Genomic DNA, 21,600 nt, shown 5'->3' on the forward strand with positions numbered 1-21,600 from the left:
TTTGAAAGTCAGCAAACCTGAAAATATCAATTTACTATTGTACCTTCTATTGGGGCCATTCAATAAATGGAACATTTTATTTAATGAATAGTGAAAAAGGGGGAGGTGACTTGATAGGTTTTGTAACTTGGGACATGAGATGAAACGATCACTAAAGGTCTAAGTGCTCTTGTTTGTTTTCTTAATAGTACAGAATATAACATTATTGAAGACTGTTGTTGATCTTTTAATTCTTCTTTACAATGCTGAAGGTGGGCTTGTTTCCACGCTCGTGTAAGTCCCTGAAGGCTTCCACTATTTTCAGCAGCCTTTGCTTGCTCTTTGTATCACCAGTATTGCCCATTGTCTGGCAAAGTGTGTCTCTGGGACTAAAGGTACCTCTCAAGGTAAAAAGGGGAAACCCAGTATTTACAAGATACTAAAAGACCTTGCAGAACTTGCCAGACAATTTCTGCACATACTTACTTCTATCACTTTCTTAAAATCTATTCATTGCCTTTTTTTTGTCATCTTCCTCTCAGGACTCTATTAAGTGGCTTCCCAAGTCTCCTAAACTGTACAGTGGCCATAACTGGAGCTCCCAGGGCTCTCGCTGGGCCTCGTTGAAAGGAAAGGAAGGTTTTCATGGTGGTAACCTGTACAAATTCAGCTCTGCTAATGGAAAATGGAGGGAAGGAAGGATCAGTCCTGAGCAAGAAGCGGAGGAACTGGAGGATCCCGATGAGGATGTAGGTAGTTTCCTTGAAGTCAGGAGGGACAATGTTGTGTGTCTGTCAAGAAACTGTAACCTGCTCAAAGCGGTATGCTGCCGAGCACTTTGGGTTAGCAGGAGACCGCACTGCCTGTGCTTTCATGTCCCTGCTTGTGCAGAGGGTTCAGAATCATGTTCAATGTTTTATTTGATTCTGCTTGCAATTAAACAATCCATCCAACCCCCAAGAGTACAGTGCAACTTGCAGACTAAGACAAGTAACCCGAGCAAGGACAAGATACAAACATTTTTTATTTTACTCCTACTTATATCCTGTTACCAACATCCCTCCGTCTCTTTCAGGTAAGCAGGTTGTTAGCAGTGCTTGAAGCTCAATGTCTCCCAAGGACTGGATGGTAGAAAAGTGAGGTTGCAGTGCTGCTCCACTGCATGTTTAGTTTTTGGTAATGGTCTTTCAGGGTGCTGATGTCTGGGAAACCCTGGATGCTGCGGTTTCTCTAACCTGCGCGCTTGGCTGTCTTCTCGGTCACAGTCTGGGAAGAGGAGGCTGACCGCACTCTCAGGCTTTCAGGGCATTGCTCACCAGTCTTTTCTCCAGATGTTTGCTGGGAGTTGTGGAGGAATGTGGGGCTCCTGCTCCTCTGCCAGGACCTCCGCTCCCTTCCTAGCCCCCGACTGCTGCTGGTTTGCTCGCTCCTTTGGCCCCCACTCCCAGCCCTTGCTCCTGGCCTTTCTCCCCGGCACCCGCGGCACCACAGCATTATGATGGGTCCGGGTTAGTCAGCCCAGCGCCGTTACAGAGGAATCTCCCGCAAGAGAGAAAAAGATAATGAAAGTTTTATGTGAGTTAAATTCCCTTTTAAGTGAAAATAGGGAGCGATCATGCCTTGCTTGCTCTCCCCGGGGTTGGTGATGCTTCTTTCCATCCCAACCGAAAAGAGATTCTGAGAAAGCTCTGAAATAGATTGAAAAATAAAGTGTCCAGTGGGGTTTATGCACAGCTGTTCATGGTAATGTCACTGCTTTTTATTTCTGGTATTAAACTTCTAAGCTTAGGAAGACATTTATGGGGTTTATTTTCAAAGGTGTTGACCTTTGTTTGCTGCATCATTTTACTGCCAACAGAAGATATAATGATTATGGTAATATGAAGATCTGATTCAATCTCACCCATCAAATTAAGGAGCAAAAATCAGCTAAATATAAATAAAACATCCATAAAATGTGAACAGAATTTAGACATCACGGCTGAATTGCATTTAACTACCTTGCCGAGCATAACTGTGTCCTGGTTTAACCCCAGCTGGCAACTAAGCACCACGCAGCCATTCACTCAGCGCTCCCCACAGCGGGATGGGGGAGAGAATCAGAAGTGTAAAAGTGAGAAAACTCATGGGTTGAGATAAAGACAGTTTAATAAGTAAAACAAAAGCTGTGCGCGCAAAGCAAAACAAAACAAGGAATTTGTTTGCTACTTGCCATGGGCAGGCAGGTGTTCAGCCATCCCTAGCAAAGCAGGGCTCCATCACGCCTAACAGTTACTTACGAAATCAAACACCATCACTCTGAATGTCGCCCCTTCCCCCTTCTTCCCCCAGCTTTATATGCTGAGCATGACATCATATGGTACGGAATATCCCTTTGGTCAGTTGGGGTCAGCTGTCCCGGCTGTGTCACCTCCCAACTCCTTGTGCACCCCCAGCCTACTTGCTGGTGGGGTGGTGTGAGAACCAGAAAAGGCCTTGGCTCTGTGTAAGCACTGCTCAGAAGTAACAAAAATGTCTATGTATTGTTATTATCAACACAGTTTTCAGCACAAATCCAAACCATAGTCCCATAGTAGCTACTATGAAAGAAATTAATCCTATCCCAGCCAAAACCAGCACAACTGATAACTGGAAAACATCATTGTTTTGCAGTCAAACTTGTCTGAAGCTTTAATTGTTTGGTGGATGTGTGTTAATTGTGTATTTCTCTTTTCAAGCCCTTGTGGTTTAGCTAAGCATAGGGTGACGTTGTCAGTTCCTTACTACATCTCAAGCCTGGAGCCAGGCTTCAAGGCAAGCTTTGGGATGCCTCACCTTTGAGGCTCCATTTCCAGTGGATCACTAAATCACTAAGTTTGCAGGTCTCCACTCACTGCCATTTGCAGCTAAATACAGTCAATCCAATTACTTAAAATCTTCTCTTAGAGATGTAGATGCAAAGTAGGGACTTGCCTTCCCTCTCACACCTGTGCTCCCCAAAATAGATTGTGAGCCTTGAGAAACTATGAGAAATGTTTTATTTTCTGTGCAGAAAGCCCTTTCCTTTGCCTCATATGTGCTGTTCCTTGCCCTGGGACAGTGGATTCGGTGCTACTGAGCTGCCAGAGGCTGCCCAAAATAGTCTCGTTCCCATGCTCCATCCTTTTCATAGGGCATCACAAGATTTGGTTGGGTATATGTGCTTGTGTGTGCCAGGGCATCTAGAGAAAGGCCGTATGAATCCCAGTTTCCCCCTGTTCCCACAATTTCTACCCCTATATTGAGGGAAAACTATGCCCAGATAAATAACAAACAGTAAAAAAGATGCTTGTACATTTGCTTTTAAGTTGTAGTTTTGTTTTCAGTGAAATAAATCCTAATGTACAACAACGTGATAGAAACAAATCCAATTTACCATGGGTCGGGTCTGGGTATCAGAGAGGTATTCTCCTTGCTGTCGCTGTGTTTACCTTTTTTTATCTTTAATCCCCAGGAACCTATTTCCAAGTTTTCTGGCAGCCTTTTTGATACTGACAATAGCATGAGAGAGCAAAGAAATACCAGAACAGCTCTTCAAGAAAAGCACAAGTCAGCAATGAAAGGGAAGACTCTTCCAGGGACTAAGGCGCAGCCACCCGTTTTGGCAGCGGGCAGCTTCCTCAGTGAGAGCAGCCGGTTCCCGGAGGAACTGAGAGCGGTGGAAGTGCCGCAGCCCCCGCTGAAGGTATTGAACTGCTGCGTGGGCTGGGCTCACCGATGGCGAGGCTCCGCGTGTCTGTGGGGAAGTCCGTACGTCCATGGGGAAGTTTGCTTCTTGTGCGAGGCAGCTTATAAAAGATGCAAAGAAGGGGGACGTTGCGTGGTAGATATCGTGAGACTTGCCTGTCACAGAGTGTAAGCTGAGGTTTGTCCTTGCTCCCACTGACTTATATGGATAATGAGTTTTCCATTAAAAAACCCCAAGACTTTCTTTGTAGCCATTTGATGCTGTCTCGTTTTGTATATCCAGCTTTGCACTATTGTAAGGTCAAGCCCAGGGTGCGTGCAGGTGGGCGTTCAGCTAAGTCTTCACTTAGTCCATGGTTTAGGAGCAGAGGCATGGCCTTACCCTCACAGCATGAGAAAGCCTCAATGCAGGTGAAAATTTATCAGAGAGAACTGCAAGATTTGGGTTGAGGTTTATGGAGAAAGCTGTACTCCGAACTCAATGGATATAGCCCGTCTTGGTGTGCTTTGGAGCACATGAGGAGGAAACGTGCCTCGTGGGCTGGCTCCCAGGGGTGGCCCAGTGCAGATCGCACCTCTGCTGACTGCCCGTGGCGGGGAGGGAGGGGGCTTTGGGGCAAACAGCCATGGCTCATCAGCCGCGCTCTGGCGATAGCGGAGATGCGGAATTGTGCTGCATCCCCAGGGTCGCAGATGCAGCGCCAGGAAAGGTGGCTTGCCCGGTGTGGCATCTGTGCTGGGACCTGTCACCAAAGCACGGCTGGTAAGCACGGGCTTGTGAAGTCTCCAGCGTGCAGGTAATGCTAAGTCTAAGCTGCGTTTGGCAGGGTGGTTTTCATTTGACTGACAGGGTATTTTCATGCCTTTTTAGGAATTTCAGATGAGTATCTTATATGTGCAAGGGTAACTGCATACGTTTGTTAAATTTCATAAGGCAGCTGTGTTGAAATATTCTTAATTATAAAATATAAAAAGTTATTCGACCCTGAATTGTCTCAGAGTTATGTGGTAAATCAATGAAAATAAGAGCATTTTGCTAATGTGATACGGTGAAATGCAGTTTGCATTCAGATTCAACTACTTGAATCCTTAATTCCTTAAATTTAATGTGATTGTTGTTTTAGCAATTAGCAAATTATTATTTACTACCAAGCATATTCTATGCTAAAGAAAAAACCCCAACAACTGGGGGGAATAATTCTTAAATGTAAGAAGATGTTTTTGGATCTTGAAATGAATTTTATTTGGCCTTTGTTGTGAATTATGTAAATTCAAAAAATTATCTGAGATACTGAGCAGTTGTACTAAATTGTCACCAATACCAGCAGGAGAATAGAATAGACAGATTACAATTTATGCTGCTTTTTCAAAAGCTTCCAGATATTTTTACTTTTCAGTCAATAGTTAGAACACTGTCAGATCTTTTGACAGAGTAACACATACACACAGAAAGCCTGTTTAAAGAAAAAAAATTACTGTAATAGTGCTCAAATTCAGTTATTTGTTCTCAAAGGAGTTGAGAGTAAGCAAATCAGACTGTAGATGAGGTTCTAAAGCAAAGGTTTTTCATAAACTTATAAAAAAAATACTTACTTTTCACTCCTCCTGTGTACTGGCATTCCCATCATGAATGCTCAGTAAATCAGTGGGTTTTATGAAACAACTGGTTTGGTCAGCAGCCTTATAAACAGCTTTATACAGTTTTGTCATGGCTCTAAAACCTGGAGAAATAATGCATACTGAAGAGTAAAGACTAGTCTTGCATGTGCCAGTGTGGAAGAATAGCACCATTTTTCTCTGGGTTGAACTCTATAGGAGCAAATCTGCTGGTGTTCAGAGCGGGAGGTAGATTTTCATTGCTCATGTAATTAATAGGCAATGTTTTTGATTAATCAGGCCACTTATCCATTATAATTCTTTTCCAGATAACCATTACTGTGTGCAGTCAAATGGGGAGTCTTGGTATTAGCATTGCTGGTGGAAAGGGCTCATCTCCATGTAAAGACAATGATGAGGTGCATTTCATTACTCAAAATTTATCTAGTAATCGTTAGAAAGAGACTGACGAGCAGTTCTTTGAAGCTATTGTGTTTTGTTGTTTGCTTTCTGAGGTTGTCCTCAATGTAACATTGCTGTCTTGTTAATAAAGCTAACAAGGGGAAACATGGGTAAATTATTTCCCAAAATTAGAAGCTGTCAGTAGATTTTGATGGAGAAGCTCATGGAGGGATAATTTTGAAGAGAAAACCTGATGTAAGCCAATGATTTTCCAAAGGCAGCCTGATGGCTGAAACACTGTTGGCTAGTTTCCACTTCCTACTTTAATTTGGGGTCGCTCCCTTGGCAATCCACCTGCCTCTCCCATCCCATTTGCTCATTCCCAGGAGTTAACTTGATTTGAGAGAAGTATTTCTCACATCTTCTAACTTAATTATCATTTAAATAAATCTTTGTTTTCCAGTCTGTCCCCCATGGCACAGTGTAAACAATTAATGACCTGTGTTCATTGTTATATGTGTCAGCCATGGAGGCTTTTTTTTCTTCCTAATGTTCTAAGACACTTAGTTTTTATTTTAATAGAGACAGCAGAACAACAAGTCTTGAAAATTAATTACTTCCCCTTTGCTTTTTGCATCTAAGAACAACGGAAGAAACTGTGTCAGGTCTGACACCTGTCTTTTGTGTTACCAGGGGATTGTGATCGCACGGCTGCCGAAGGATGGTCCAGCAGACTTGGCTGGGGCACAAGCAGGAGACAGAGTGGCAGAGGTAGATGGGTTGTTTGTCAATGTAGAGCTTGTTGTCATCTTTAAATCAAATCACTCGGAGTTGGGGAATTTGAGATCTAGATCTAGGCTTGCTGTAGCTTTTTAGACACTTCCCAAACTACATTATAAACAAACTATAATGACATTAAATTGCTGTATTCCTTCTTATTATATATTCTTATTATATTCTGGTTTTCAGATCTTTATGTTCAAAGTGCTAAACAAAATATTATTCACTTAAATGGAAAGGAAAATAATGGTCTTAGTAAGCAGTTATGTAAGCATAAATGCAGTTGTACTTGGTCCAAGAAGCTTTCTTATGACATTTTATTAGATTTACTAGATGAGTTCATTGCAGATGTTACAAAGAAATTTAAACTAGATGAGCTTGTTGCTCCAGGGTAATTTTTTGTTGGGAGAGAACAGCTCAAAGTCACTCCCCTGATGGAGTGTCAAGGGCCAAGGGATAAATGTGTGTCTCAGGCTGCTCCACTGCAAGCCTTGTCTCTCCTAGCAGAAGCCACTCTGTTGAGCTTCAGATGTTCCCAAGAGCAGTGGTGATCACGTAGTTTTGTGATACGTACTCTTGACCTACTGTTTGGTTTCCACCTGCTGAGAAACGTAGAGTGGGAGGAGAGCCTCTACAAAATTACTTTGAGGTGAAACTGGTACGCAGTTTTTTTCAGCTCTTGTTCACTTAAACTGTCATTTATACTTGCTTAAATTAATAGTTTTTACTCCAGTATACTCCTTGTTAAATTAAGGTAGAGTAGAGCAAGCAATATTGTGTGTCCATTAAATTGCCCAGAATAAGGCAAAGACAAATTAATTATAAATTAATCTACTAATTTTGTAAAACTATACTATAGGCTTATTAATAGAGGATTGTGTCCTACAATCCACATATGGAATTTAATTTAACATTTTTTAAAATGTTAATTACGGATAAAATTCTGTATCATTTTACCTTTTTTCTTTTATGAAGGGATTATCCTTATCTGATTTTTGTATTTTAACAAATGTGAGAGAATTTAAATAACTCTCTATATATTTCACATTATCAGATCATTAGGGAAAAAAGAATCAGGATTTTTAGTTGCTGTACCTTTAACTTCTGAGCGGAGTTTCTGGTAAAGTCAGTATCTTAGAAATCAACCACTTTGCTCACGTTCCTCCATGAGGCTGTAATTCATTCTTAGTTTTGGGGCTATTTGAAATATACTAGCTACTAATGTCTGTTCGTTGAAGGAATAGTGAAACAAGTAAAAAAGAAAAGAAATTTCTGTTCCATACTCTTCTGTCCTGCTGTTGTTATCCTACAAAGAGTTATGATTTCTCTGTCTCCCACAAGATGGCAGAATCATTCATCTATTTGAAGAATGTAGAAGAAAAAAAAAAAAATCTCTGCTTTTTGTATGTGTGGGAGATGAGAAGGAATTATGCATTCCAGTGTGCTATAGGAGTCCTAATGTTTTGACCACAGGACTAATCTGTGTACAAATAACCAGTATTTTTCTTTTGATACCATGTGTTAGAAAATTCTTATTCTTGAACTGACCATTTCAGCAGTTCAAATACACAGTGTGTTCATAAAAAACAAGGAACAGCAAGAATTGCAATTTTATTTGCTTTCATTGTGCAAACATATATAATGATAGCGCCAGGCATTTGTATACTAACCTGAGAGGGAATTGCTCTTCTTAAACAGCGTTCAGAATAAAAATATGCATTTCTGCTGCTTTGTTTTTAAAGGCATCCCTCGTTTCAGAACCTGATGCCCTTGATGCTGTTCCTACTGAAGCTTCAACCAAGGGCAGCCCCTTCCCGACAGTAAACCACGTCATAACAGTAAGTAAGATGGCCCCAGCAAGTACCAAATCACGCTCAGCTTTCTGTCGCCTGTCATTAATGCTAGCGAGGATGGTAAAGACTGGCACAAAACTTGTGAGTGGCTGTGTAAAAGGAGAACACGTACCAAAGATCAGTGACCCCACCGTGTGTTGACTTGGCTGTCACTGCAGCCAGGACATGGCTTCTGGAGGAGCTCAGCTCCCGGATGAGCACCAGCATAGCAGACCAGAGCTTTTGAAGCACTCTGGTTTGGGGGCTTTAAGCGTGGTCTCCATTCCCTCCAGCTTAAGTGTTTATTCTGTTGTCTGGACTCCCCCTCTAGCTAATGGAAGGAACAGCATCTCCAAGGTGCCTCTTTTAGGAGGGAGAGGTTGAGCTGCTAACTGGAGGTGACCATTTTTATCTTTTGACTCAAGGGGAACTTGCGTGACAGGCTAAGACTGCATGTCTATATTTTAGGTGACTACCTAAATACCTATGCAGGTGACTGATGTCAGATGTCAGACAAGATAAAGCCTACCACACATGTCACTGAAGGAAATGACCAACCCCGCAGGGTGGCTTTTAGAAATCTGATCCACTTTTGTGAACTTCTCTAAAAAATTCAACTCTCTGAAGACCTACCCCAATCATGGTCACCTGCCTGCACACCTGCAATTACGGCTTTACTAGGAAGATAAAATAAAATCAAGGTATCTGAATGACTAAGGTCAGAAAGCACCCTACTTACATTAAACATGAAGTATCAGGAAGCAACAACTGTTTCTCCTACAGTAAATGCCAGGGGAGTGCTTTGTTCGATTCCTCTTTTTCCAGCCTTTTTTTATCTTTTTCCAGGAATACCATTCACAACCCAGCTAACAGCAAAAAATTAAAGTTCATCTACTATATAAAAGACCGTAATCAAAGACCACATTCAGTTTTTATTAACATTTTTAAAAATAATGTGATTTGTTAGTTGACTGAAAAATAAGCAAATAGACTGTGCAAATCTGGTTTCCTCTGGTTTCCCATGTGGATTACTGTTTAAGAAGGGTTGAGCTGCAGCTTTTGTCTATAAGATGGACTAACAAAAGTTTTCTATTCAGTTGCTTAAAGAAACTTATTTTGAGGCCTCTGATCTCCAACATCATCTTGTGAAAGATGATTCCAATTGAAAATTTTTTTTTTTTTTTTTTTTTTGTCCAGCTCTACTTGGTAGCTGTTTCTTACAGTCTTGCATTGCAGGAAGCACGAGGCTTCCTGTTGGAGGAACCACTGTTGAAAGGGTTGATTCACATGTTGCTGGAGGCCTGGATCTGTTGCAGTACTATCTGACTCTTAGTGTTTTCAGCCAAAAAGAGGAAATGACTTTGTTTTTAATGTTCTATGTCTCTTGGAAAATAGTACCTCCCTCTCAAGTTCTTCAGCTGCAAGGGGAGGAGGAGTCAGATTAGACCAAGCTACTTACCTTAAAGCAGAGTGTGCAGGAGGAGTCAACTGCCTAAAGATGTTCCAAGTGTCAAAAGTAGCCAATGTGCTAGTTCTTTCCTGGAGAAACATTTGTATTGCTCTTTTTTGGGTTGTTTGGTTTGGGGGTTTTTTTGGGTTTGTTTTTTTTTTTTTAATATCAAAATCTTTGTGCTGTAGCAAATTTTGTGTATTATTGCCTTTAACTTAGAGCAGCATTTGTCAGTCTTCGGGATTGTGGGCTTTTGAGGAGTATCCTGCTGACTTGGGAACTGGTCAGTATCTCATCTAGTGTCGCTCTGGCTTTACTCTGGTGAAGGTCCTCTTACTCCTCGGTAACTGTCTTATCTGAAAAATGTTTACAGCCTGGCTTCTTATGGAGGACACACTTTGCATGTTCATATACGCAAATGGCAGTAGGACCTTTATACAGAATCTTCGTCTTTGCTAGGAGTCTAGGAAGGTTTGTTTCCTTTGTATTTCTACCTAGGTTTCAAGAGAAGATGGGTGCATCTACATCAAGGGAGGGAAGGAGGGAAGCATGGTGGCAAAGCAGCCAAAAGCTCCTATTATTCTTCTTCCTGCAAAAGCTGAATTATGTGCTGGATGGTGCTCATCTTCCTTCTCCCTCTCTTCCATGTCATCACTGCTTTCTGCCTTCCAGCAGAGACTCTGTCTTCATCTATTTATTTTTATAGAATTTTAATAAACATCCTCTTTGCTTATGCTATCTGTGATAATATTTGTCTCTTACTTGCTAGCCATAGCCCTGCAGCCATCTCTTGCCATCACCCATCCCGTCTCCGAGCCTGGTGCTCTGACATTACAAAGGGCGATGCTGCTGCCAGATTCGAGTTTCCTCTGTTCTCCATTGCCCTGGTGGCTCTGACTTCTTCTAAAAAGGCTCATTTGAATTGTTAACTCATCCAGCCAAACTTTGTGCTTTAAGATTTCTTGACAGTGTGAATGATCATTAATTAATTGGACAAACATTGAAAAGTTCTTTCACTCTGAATTATTGTTTTGCAAAGGAAAAATGAGAATTGCCTTTGGTTTTAATTATGATTGAGTATTTTATTGAAATGTAGAGGCCCCAGAACTTTAAGTGCAGTTAGACACTTTTTTTGCATACCATATTTTATAGACTTGTCTCAGTTGTGCTAATCACAGCACAAAAATATGGAATCTTTGTACTTTGTTTAATACGTATATATCAAAATAAAAATATTTTAATTGAACTTAGACCGAGTCTTTGGATTTTAAAATGGTAATCTTAAAATAGGAGTATCTATATAAAGATGTACATCAAAATATAACAGATTAGAACCACAACTGATATGGCAGTCTACATGCAGACTGTGTGCAAAGTATTGCATGTCTAACTACAGAGGAAAAAAAAAAAAAAAATCAGTGATACAAACATTGCCAGTAGTGCCCCATGCTGACTTTTACAGAAGGAACTTTAACTTGGTTTCCGGACTCATTATTTCCAGTTCTCTATTTTTTGATCTTCTGCCCTCTGCTCCTTATTTCCTACTCATCCTCTCAAACATAGAACCAACACTGCACAATCTTGCTCCATCAAAAATATTTTCATTCAAGTTCTGACTGAAATTCCCAGTGGATTTTGTCTGACTGAATTGAGAACGTTGACAGGTTTCAGCATCTCCTGTCACTTCATGACATGCATCATCATGTCGTCTTCTTTTCAGGAAAAAGTCTTGATGCATTTATACCAGTTAAAAATCTTCAGAAATCGAAGTATCAAATCATTTATCTAGTCATCTGAACAGGTTAGTTCTAGCCATATCAGAAAATTGTAATCATACAATTTAAACATAATAAAACTTCTTTCTTGTTTCTTTAGTCATTGTCCTTTTTTTTTTTTTTTTCAATTTTAAAAGCCAAACCAGTAGAATACTCAGGTCAGAGAAGCACTATAAAAGATAACTAAAGTGGGATTCAGAATTTCCCTATCATCAACAAAGACAGATTTCTTCTGAAACTTGTTTCAAACAATAAAGACCTTGCTCACAGGCAGTGTTTGATTGACATGTTCCCGTAACATCATATGACCTAATATTTCAGTCTTCAAGGTTTTTTATTAAGAACTGCTTTATCTCTTCTCCAAAACATTTTCATGACTCTTAATCTTGTCGGGTAAGGGTGTTGGTATTTGTACGTTATTATTTTTTGTTCTGACAAGGTAAGTTAGTTTTAGAAGTCAGGAGTCTGACTCCTCACTGCCTGGCCTCTTGCGCAGGTTTATACACGCTTGCAAGGAAGCCTGCGTGCACCCGCGTTGGCTTCGCTCGCCCTGTGCTGATCGTGTGGGCTTCAGCGGAGTGTAAGCACCCATCTGCCATGGGATCTCCTTCTCCATTTCATCTGCTGGTTTGATCCTGCTTTTATCTCAGTAACTGAGTGTTTCTGAGTCAGGAGGAAAGATAAAAGGTGTGTGGTGTAGGCACTGTATTTACCTCCATAGTGTAGCGGTTAGGGAACTTATTTTGTGAATTTGGGATTAAGTTCCTGTTCCCAGCAAATGCTGCTGTTTGCACAGTGTGTCTTTTTTCCTCTCTTCCTTTGAAGGAGTTTTCTCACAGGACTCAGTCAGAATTGACTCACTTCAAACTTTAAATTCTTGGATTTTGCAGAGCTTGTAATTAACAATGCTAAATAGGAAAGACCTTTAAAAAAGAAAGTCATTAATTGATCTTTTCAAGATACCATATTCAAACACCTCAAAGTTAAGTTAAAGGAAAAAAACCTACAAAGTAAACCTGTCATATGGTAGACAATACAGGAACTGCAGACAATATAAGCACAAATACATACAAGAGACAAGTAGACTCAAGCAAGGCACCTGGAACCACGCTGTAGGACATAGCATACTATTTGAGAATAAAAGAGGATAAATATTTGAACAACCACACAAATGATCAGCAACATCTCCCCTTGTGAAAGGCGTCCTCATGGACTCCGCAGGAATTCAGCGGGGGGCTGTATTGAATGCAGCAGGCGTTCAGGTACGACGGCCGCCTTTCACAGGGGTGATGAGCTTTCTTCAAATTCGAAGGATTGGTAACTTGGGCCGTGGGTAGCACTGCTTATGGGGGCAGTACCTTTTAAGTCTCCCGATGAAGAAAATGCATTGCTTTGATCACAATGTTTTTACAGCATCAGGCCATAAATGATTACACAGAAAGCACTTAAATGAAAATCTATATCAGGTTGCAATGTCAGGGAAGTCACTATCCAGTGGTACATTAGAAGATGAAAGAAATGGAGCAGGGACCATTTTCATAAGCAGTTTGAATCATATAAAAGCTTTTCGTGTCTGACGCCATTGCAGATCTGACACGATGGACATTGATCTTTCACTTTCGTCTACTATGAAATGCGATGGTGAGTTTGAACTCCACCTTCCTTGCCTTGTGCATTGCCCTTGGGAAGGCACTGACCTGCCAGGTAGGAAGGACAGAAAGGGGCTTTGCTCTATATGTGACATGCCCAAACATTATATATACTGCACGCTGGGAGACAGATAAAACATTCTAGGTGTTCTCTTGCTATCCCAATAACAAGTGGAGAAAATACCTAGTTTCAAACCTGGCCTCTGAAAGATATCAATCTTCAGAAAATTCCCAGAGGAAATTTTAGGAGAAAGCACCTGGAGCAGCTTGTCTGGTGCATCAAACATCCAGCAAATGACACTGAGCCGAAATAGACACCGGAGCAGATCACCAGGCACAGTGTGGGAAGAGCAACGAGCTTGGTGAAGAGGGATGGGCTGGTGGGGTACCCCCTGCTCAGGGCCCTCACTGGGCTGCTGCACGCAAAACTGGGGCAGCGCCTTCAAAAATGTGGTGCCAAAGCTCACGTGCGAGTCTTCGGCAGCGCGCAAGAGCAGTGTGGCTGCTCCGAGAGTAAGGCTGAACTGAATTATGTGCTGCCGCCTCCCAACCCCGAGCAGCGACAGGCGCTGTCACAAGCCGGCTGCTCCCTGAGCACAGTGGCACGGGCCACCCTGCTTTCCTCATGCAGAGGTCTTCTGCTGCCCTGCGTGACGAGGCGCTTCCTACGTGCCTGACCATAGACTTATCTTCCCCAGGGTGCGGGAGAGGTTTATACCTCTCTCTCCATCTTACTTCACAATTCCTGGAGTTTGGCCGCAGGCCTTGAAAGCAGTGAAATATCACTGTAATGCACCCAGGAAGGCGATGCAGCCAGGGATTTCTGAGACCAGGAGCGTTGAGGATGCACCATAAAACCCATGCAGGTTAAAATATTGCTAATAACATACCATAAAAGGAAAGCTGTGTTGAATGCCCAGATGGGGTTTGCAAATTCATATGGTTTTGTACACATGGCTGTATGTTAGGAAGTTTTTGTCATGTCCCACTCACCCCCCTGACGCACCCTGGCCGGCTCCCGCGCTTCCGCCGGGCGCTGTGATTGCTTGTGGGTAATAAATTCACAGGGAAATAATTAGATCTCTTTCTCCCTCTTTAACTTGTATTTCCTGTACGTTTTCTTTTGGGGAGAAGGTTGCTTTTATCTGTTGTCTCTGTCTTCGGGAGCAACGCATTGCGTTGCTTTAATTAAAAAAAGCCAACAGATGCCAGTTTTGTCTGAACCGTGCAGCAGTTGATCAGCCTGTTCTCTGCTGTTCTTGATGGATACATTTTGGCGTCTTCTTTTTAAACCTGTTATTTAAAAATCCAGCTATGTAACTTTTTTTTTAGGCATGACTAAACACCTTCTTCACTCAGACCCAGAGAGGAAATTTGATTTAGGCAGTTTCTTTTATGAATACAGTCATTATCAAATGCGACCTTCTGCATCTAGCAAAGGCATGTTTTCATTGTGTAGCAAGAAGTCTGAATTTCCTATTTTGCAAGTCTAAAATGCTGTTGCCATCATCAGTGATGACAAAAAACGTAAAATCAAATATGAAATCATAACATTATTCATGAGGTTTATGCAAACCCCTGCAAATGCTCTCAACTGGGTAGATTTCTACCCCATGCTCCCGTGTTTCCACCAGCTGAAGGGTACCAGCCTTAGCACTGGTGTCAGTGAAGATCAGATGTTAAGTCAACTTTCAAAAATATGTGCTATTTAGATATAGGGAGTTGAAGTAGGCAGGCTTCCCTATGAGAGGTATTTTCTAGCTGGGGAATATTATTTTCTTTAGAATGTGATCTGTTTGAACTAGGGTTAAAAGTATGTCTGGTTTCTTCCAAAAGGCCAATCCAAATCCTGTTCCCCTACCCCTATTCTTTCAAACTTGGGCATTTCGTGTGTCGTACCACCTTCTGATTTGTAGCCTCTGTCCCCGGCAGCTGGCCTTGCTCTCAGCCATGCTTTGCCCTGCCGTTGCTGGTTATGCCTTTCGTGCAAAGCTCGGGCTTTAGCCGTGACACTTCCCTTGAGAGCTTTCTTCTTCTGCTGAGATTGGAGTATGGACCTGCGAGGGGGGAGGTCAGGGGAAGGGGAAGGCTTCTAAAAGAGAAAAAAGATGATAGGGTTTGTTCTGTTTGGTTTTGGTTTTGAAAAGGTTATAAAAAGACATAGTGAACTGTCCTTTACGGACTGTTCTGTAACTTTTTGGACAAACATTTTTATTAGAAGTGGAAAAGGAAAGCATATGCGTACAACTGGAAGTTAAAAATTATTGGATGTTAACCTGTTGGCAGGACGTCTCATTTTTCATGCTTTAAGAAGATACTTTCAACTGAAGCATCATAGCTAGTTGTGCATTTACTCCTATCCTGTTTCGATATGAAGAAATATTTGCAGCCAACACGGCAGCTGAATTGCCCCAGGTTATTTAGATGGGTTTGTTTTACTGCTTCTTGCAGCAGACTAGGAGTGCACACACGTGCCTGTGCTTCAGCTGAAGGACTCCAACTTTCAGTGGAGGGTGGTAATTCCTTTAAGTGAGAGTGTCTGAAATAATTTGATTTTTAGCTATGCCTGATTTAAACAAAAATGAATTTTTTTAGTGAATCTTTTTAGTGTCTGAAATCTTAGTGTTTATGTTAAAAAAGTGTAAGAAAAACTCAAAGAAGGTAGTGAAAGAAATTCCCATACCCATTGGTTTTGGTACAGGACATGTCCTTTGTGAAGTTTACTTTTCAGGGACTGAAAATATAATCTCAGGAGAATAAAGGAAAATAGTAACCTGTTTCAAATGATTAATCATACATTTTTCTGAAAAAGTATTCTACGTATTTTGATGGTTTGGGATTGCCTTGTACTTCAGGTATTATTTTAATGAGTGCATGATGATGGAAAGTGAGTAGGAGGACTTTGCAATTTCAACAGAAATATTTTAAACAAGTTCAGACACTATTCAGTAAAAACTAGTGGAGTAAAACAATGGTACAACACAGGATCCTGGATAATCTGTCCTCCTACACCAGGATCAACAACTTCTGAAGAGGTACTGGTAAAAGATGGAAATTCCCCACCTTCCTGCATGCCTTAGAAAAGTGACTCTTGAGCTCAGCTGCCTGTGCTGGAAAAGTTTTCCTTGATTCCACCCTAAATGCATCTGTCTTGCCCTGTCCGTAATGGGCAGTGGAAATAGTTTGCTTCCTCTTTGCTGTGACTTTTTTTGCACATGAAATCTGTTCTGTCTTCCCTCAGTCGTGACGCACCAGGAAATGTACATTCAAATATGAATATTAAAGAAAAGCTCCAAGAGCAAAGCTTGCCTACTTAATAGGGTGAAGCTGCAGGCAATGAAGATAAGAAGATAAGCACGGAAATCTGAAAGCAAGGGTAAAATCCCCCTGGGATTCTGGGAAGAGAAGCACTGGATTTGAGAAAAGGAATGAACACACGATAATACAAGTTTAGAGTTGTTGAGTTTTGTTACTTTGGTTTGTTTTTTAAAAAACAAAACCAGAAGAGGAAAGGAAGCTGATAAAGCTTACATTGTGATTTTCCCAGAGGCAGGGTGAATTTGAAGGCAGTGCTGGAGAGTGCGGGGTTCCTAGGGGATAGTTCGGTGGGAACGGAAAGGCCACTGGTTAGAACTATGATGTGTGTTTCTTACATCCATTTTGTGCCGTGTTTTTTACAGGAGATTAATCGATAACTAGAGAAAGCAGAGCCCTGAATCTCTTTTCGCTGAATTAGATCTTGTACAAATGCATGCTCTATTACTTAATTGGGTTTGCTCTCAATCTGCAGTTGCGTAGGTGGCACAATTCACAACGAAGAGTTGTTTTGTCATCGGTACCTATGATTCAGCTGTGAGGAAATCGGGGCTCCTCCACATCCCACTGGGGAGGTGGGCGTGGAGCAGGACAATTGGCCACAGAGGAAGGAGCAGCGGTGGGTTTGGGGACAGCAGCAGTTGGTCGGTCATTTGGTACTGGTTCTTTATCTGCAGCAGCATGAAAGATTAGAACAAAGACTTCCCCCAACACCACTTATCTCATGGAAGCGGTTGATACCACAGAAATGGTGAACAAACATGAACCGGTGGACAGGAGGTCATCTAATGTGGAATCTAACTGGGGGTGTTGGTAGGAGAGTCGTGCTGCCGGCGAGGAGGGGATGTCCTCCAGAGGCTCAGGCACTAGAGGTGTGCAGGCTATCAGACCGTGGGCGTAGGAGAGAGCGTGTCATCGAGGAAATGAGATGAGTTTTCGGGAAAGTTGTGAAAGCCTAACTACAGCTTGCAGCATATTGAACATAGGGAGAAATGTGAAAGAGTATTCGTGCCAGAATTGAGCATCCCATGGGATTCATTCCTCTAGCAATATTGTTACAGTCTCAGATTTATGTTTCTTTCAGATGTAGGTAATTAATTAGAAAAAAAAAAGGACTAATTTTTTTGTGATAATTAAAATGAATAATGGTCTCTAAAATAAGAGGTATTGCAGAGTGCCTAAAAAAAAGTCTCCAAAGGACCTTCAGGCCAAATCAAAACTCTGAGTGTGTATGTTTGAGGGTGGTGGTGGAGTGGAATAACCCACAAGAACTTCATGGTATTAGTTTAAATTTTTAGGGTTATGCCTCACCAACACCTAGATTTTTTTTTTCTATTTTCCATTTCATCAATGAAATTCACTTTGTGATTGTTAGACCTAGTCCCATCATAATATTTGAAAGATAGTATGCAAGAAACGGGCTCCAGAAGTCATGAAACATTTGAAAAAAATCTTTTTTAGAGAATTAGATTTGATTCCTTGCAAGTGGGATTGCTGGGGAGTAGAAACCATGCTGATAAAGAGTATTTCAATAACTGACATTCAAAATGGCTAAGGGTTATTCTTCAAAAGGAAAAAGAAGTACTGGCAACTCTTCCTTCATACTTGCTGATGCAGTGCATGCCTGGTCATGGGGAAATGTGCACGTCTATTTTTGAGTGGCACAGTATGCAAAGAAAGGTCCGCCCTGAGCTTTGAACAGCTCAGTGAAACGCAAAGCCTGGTCCTGGATATTTCTGCAGGTAACTTCAGGTAGAGCACAGACCTCCACCCCAGTTTTTCAGGTGGCAGCATTTCAATATATGACCCAGTACACCACCTGTATGTATAGGGTGTGCATTTGCTGTAGCACAAAGCAGCTGCCTGCTGGCTATCGTTAACAAACAAACATCTTTCAGCAACGAAGGGAGCCAAAAGAAACATCCAGGGCATGGAAACCTTATCAATGCTGTCAGGTGTGCATGGCAGAAGCAAATCTTCCCAGGAGTTATTAGCTTGGCCAGTACTTAGGATCTATAAAGATTATTTAAAGCTTCCAGAAATGTGTTTTTATTAGTGTTAAGCAAAAGGAAAAGATCAAAAAAAGAGATATAATTGGGCATTCGGTACACCTGGGAACATAACTAAATTTATACCTGGTTTTAGAATTAGTTTACAGCTATCATGGGTGAGATTCAGCATTTTGGTCCCTACGTGTAGTGTGCCTGCCCGTGAGCCGGGGGGGTGCCAGGGCCCCCAGTAGTCAGTGGAGCTGGAGCTAATGCAGTCGGGGGAGCCTGGAGAATAATTCATTTTATTTCAATGGAGAAACCTACTGGCTGGCTAGCTGAACAGCCACACAGCATCTATGTGCTTGTGTAATTTCCGAAATCAAATAATGTACAGCAAGGAAATAATATGTAAGCAATTAAATTGTGCGGTGTCAACATTAAACATTCTTATAAAGTGTGAAGAAATGCAGTGAAGTAGCTGACAGATAAGAAATACTACCTTTCTCTAAAATTTTCAGACTACTGGTAAGATGGACATTTTATTTATTACACATTATTATATTACCTACTTGTTAGATGTATTGACTTACTGTAATATCTGTTTTCATTACATGTTAAACTTTTTGGGAGAAAACAGTAACAAGTAGGGTGACTGTGCATCAGAGTTAAATTTGTAATAATCCATTCGTTGATACAAACCATTGACTGATACATTATTTGTCTATACATAAAGAACCTGACATTCTTCTCTTTTCTCAGCTACAGCATTTAAATTAACTTTAAAACATTAAAATACAGCTCTCAAAGAACACAAAGTTCTTGGCCAAAAAATTGGTATGAATCAAATCCACGTATGCATATTTATTAGCTAACGAATTTACACATTGATATTTTGTCTTAATGTTTCCCTTAAATATATTTTGTCAGTAGAAAAGCCAAAACATGTCATTTTTCAAAGCTCAATAATTGATATAATTTATGGTCCTTAATTAAACCTTTATTGCTTTCAGGTGCATGAATTTAATGAATAATGAAGTTAAATAGAAGTAGATGTATATTTTTCATATTTACTTTTCTATTTTTTAAAGATCTTTTTTAGCTTTTTTTTCCTTTTTTTTATATGGACTTTTTTTTTAATTAGCTAATGAAAGGAAAAGGCAATTGATCTCAATTCTGCTTTAATTATCAATGCTACATCTCTCATGTATTTTTCTCACCATCTGCTTCCCCCGTACCTTTAAAATATCCCCCTTAAACACTTCCCTGCTCTTCATCCGACTCTTTTCTCTGCAATCTTTCGCATCGTGCTGAAGATACCTCGGATAATCCTCACGCGCCCCTCCACTTCTGACGAAGATACCGACCAGTTGCCCCCAGACCCGGACGACTTTGAGCCTGAGGAGCCCGACAGCGCAGGTGGCTGTGCCTATTCGGACTGTCTGAACAGTGCTTTTTATCCTCCCTAATAAAGTACTTTTCTGGAAAGTGTTCGCGGGTTGTTTTCTTTCCCATTGTTCGATTACATTTTTATGTAGTATTGGAACCGCTATGCCTTATTTGTAGGGAAAACCATTACACGGAGGATGGATTTGAGCTGGGAGAGCTGAACCTGTGTTTGTATTTCTTTGCCTTGAACTTTCCTGCGGCCAGAACTTGTGCGCTTGCAACAAACTGTTCTGGGTGAGGTTGTGTGAATGTCACCACATACTTCAGTAGCCACTTGTAAGGGCATCCCAGAGCACCTAAATGCAATGGTGAAAAGAACAGGTGATTTTTATTCAAAAGGTACTAAACCCATTTGGAAACCCACTGAAAACAATTGTATAGATGTTTCTTTTTTTTAATCTTTTGTCTATGTTTTGTCTATGTAGCTCACCCTTTTGTCTACCACCAGGTTCCTTTGAATTGTCCCTTTTAATGTCATTTTCTATGAGAATAAAAAATCCTCTTCTGTCTTTTAAATAGTGCTGGCTTTTTTCCCCGCAGAGAAATGTTATTTCCATTGGAATTCTGTATATCGTTGTAGCATAAAAAAGACTAGTTTCTCCAGATATACTGGGAATGCAAATGTATATCAGGTTTGAACAGGACCTGTAAGTTACATTTTATTAGATCTAAATGCAGAGGGCATCTTATGCAACTGTACACCTGAGAGTGAACAGAGAAGCAATTTCTTACACTTGAGGAACTGTCTGAGATTCTCTTATTCCTCCTCCCGATTTGCATATAGCAGAACACCTTAAATACGCCTTACTGTGATATACCAGTATGTCATGTATATACGTATGAGGTAAGCATTTAAGAGCAAATGTTCTTGTGCAACAGTGTTCAGTCCTTTAATTCTCTTCACTGCTATTCAGGTCTTAAATGCATTTTGAGGTGCTTAAGAAGAATCTTTTGGGATTGATCTTTATTTGGGGTTCCGCAGTGCTGCCTTAACTCAGAGGTGGGGTCTGGCCCTGCTAGGCTGGGATGTCGTGGCTTTTTTTTCATGTGCATAAAGTGTTCATTGATGGGTTTTATGATGTGTATACAGTTTCTTTTCCTGTAAATACAATATAACACAACTCAGTGACCTGGTAAATCCTCATCTTTTATTCACATTCTGAAAAATTTCTTAGGCGATCTTTCATATATGACTTGAATGAATGCCGGTAGCTGGCTTTTCTGGAATTAGGAAGTTCCCAGGAGAGTAGGGCTGTCACAGAGCTCGAACAGTATCTCCTACCAATAAAAGGGATATTTTATTTTGGAAAAAAATAGGTTTGCAATAACACTATGATATCAAGTTTTCTCTTGACTCTCAACTGCATGCACTGTATCTTTTTCATTATCTTATACATCAGCATTGTAATTGAAGATAATTTATCAGCAATAGGAATATTAAACTAATTTTCATTCATTTGCAAAATGAACATTACTTTAGAATCTGCTATGACTTTAATAATAAAGACTGTATTATGTGAATAAACATTCCAATATGAATTAACTTAAATGATGTCGATAAATGAAATTATATTTAAAAATATTTGCTTCCCATCCCTTTGCTTCCTCAAAATTACACAAGGTTCTTCCAGCATGACTTAATGTTTGCTCAATGCATATTGCAACACTATCATCAAACTC

The 21,600-nt window shown here is 40.8% G+C and overlaps 1 protein-coding gene across 1 annotated transcript; it reads left to right on the plus strand.

Annotated features, from left to right (window-relative positions):
- The first annotated feature begins 242 nt into the window (after nucleotides 1–242).
- Nucleotides 243–20,372, plus strand: LOC129204024 (protein scribble homolog). Its single transcript, XM_054819232.1, has 7 exons — nucleotides 243–386; nucleotides 522–728; nucleotides 3,452–3,682; nucleotides 5,610–5,699; nucleotides 6,376–6,453; nucleotides 8,205–8,300; nucleotides 19,788–20,372. The coding sequence occupies exons 1-7, from the start codon at nucleotides 243–245 to the stop codon at nucleotides 19,938–19,940; spliced, it is 999 nt and encodes a 332-aa protein (XP_054675207.1). The 3' UTR covers nucleotides 19,941–20,372.
- Nucleotides 20,373–21,600: the final 1,228 nt, after the last annotated feature.

Source organism: Grus americana, chromosome 3, assembly GCF_028858705.1.
Source record: "Grus americana isolate bGruAme1 chromosome 3, bGruAme1.mat, whole genome shotgun sequence".
Classification (NCBI taxonomy): domain Eukaryota; kingdom Metazoa; phylum Chordata; class Aves; order Gruiformes; family Gruidae; genus Grus; species Grus americana.

What these genes read in the sequence shown, in the direction of transcription:
- LOC129204024 (XM_054819232.1), top strand. Translation starts at nt 243, where the DNA reads ATGCTGAAGGTGGGCTTGTTTCCACGCTCGTGTAAGTCCCTGAAGGCT. An exon ending in GACTAAAGGTACCTCTCAAG is followed by an intron (nt 387 to 521) that starts GTAAAAAGGGGA and finishes TCTTCCTCTCAG; the next exon opens with GACTCTATTAAGTGGCTTCC. An exon ending in TGCCGCAGCCCCCGCTGAAG is followed by an intron (nt 3,683 to 5,609) that starts GTATTGAACTGC and finishes ATTCTTTTCCAG; the next exon opens with ATAACCATTACTGTGTGCAG.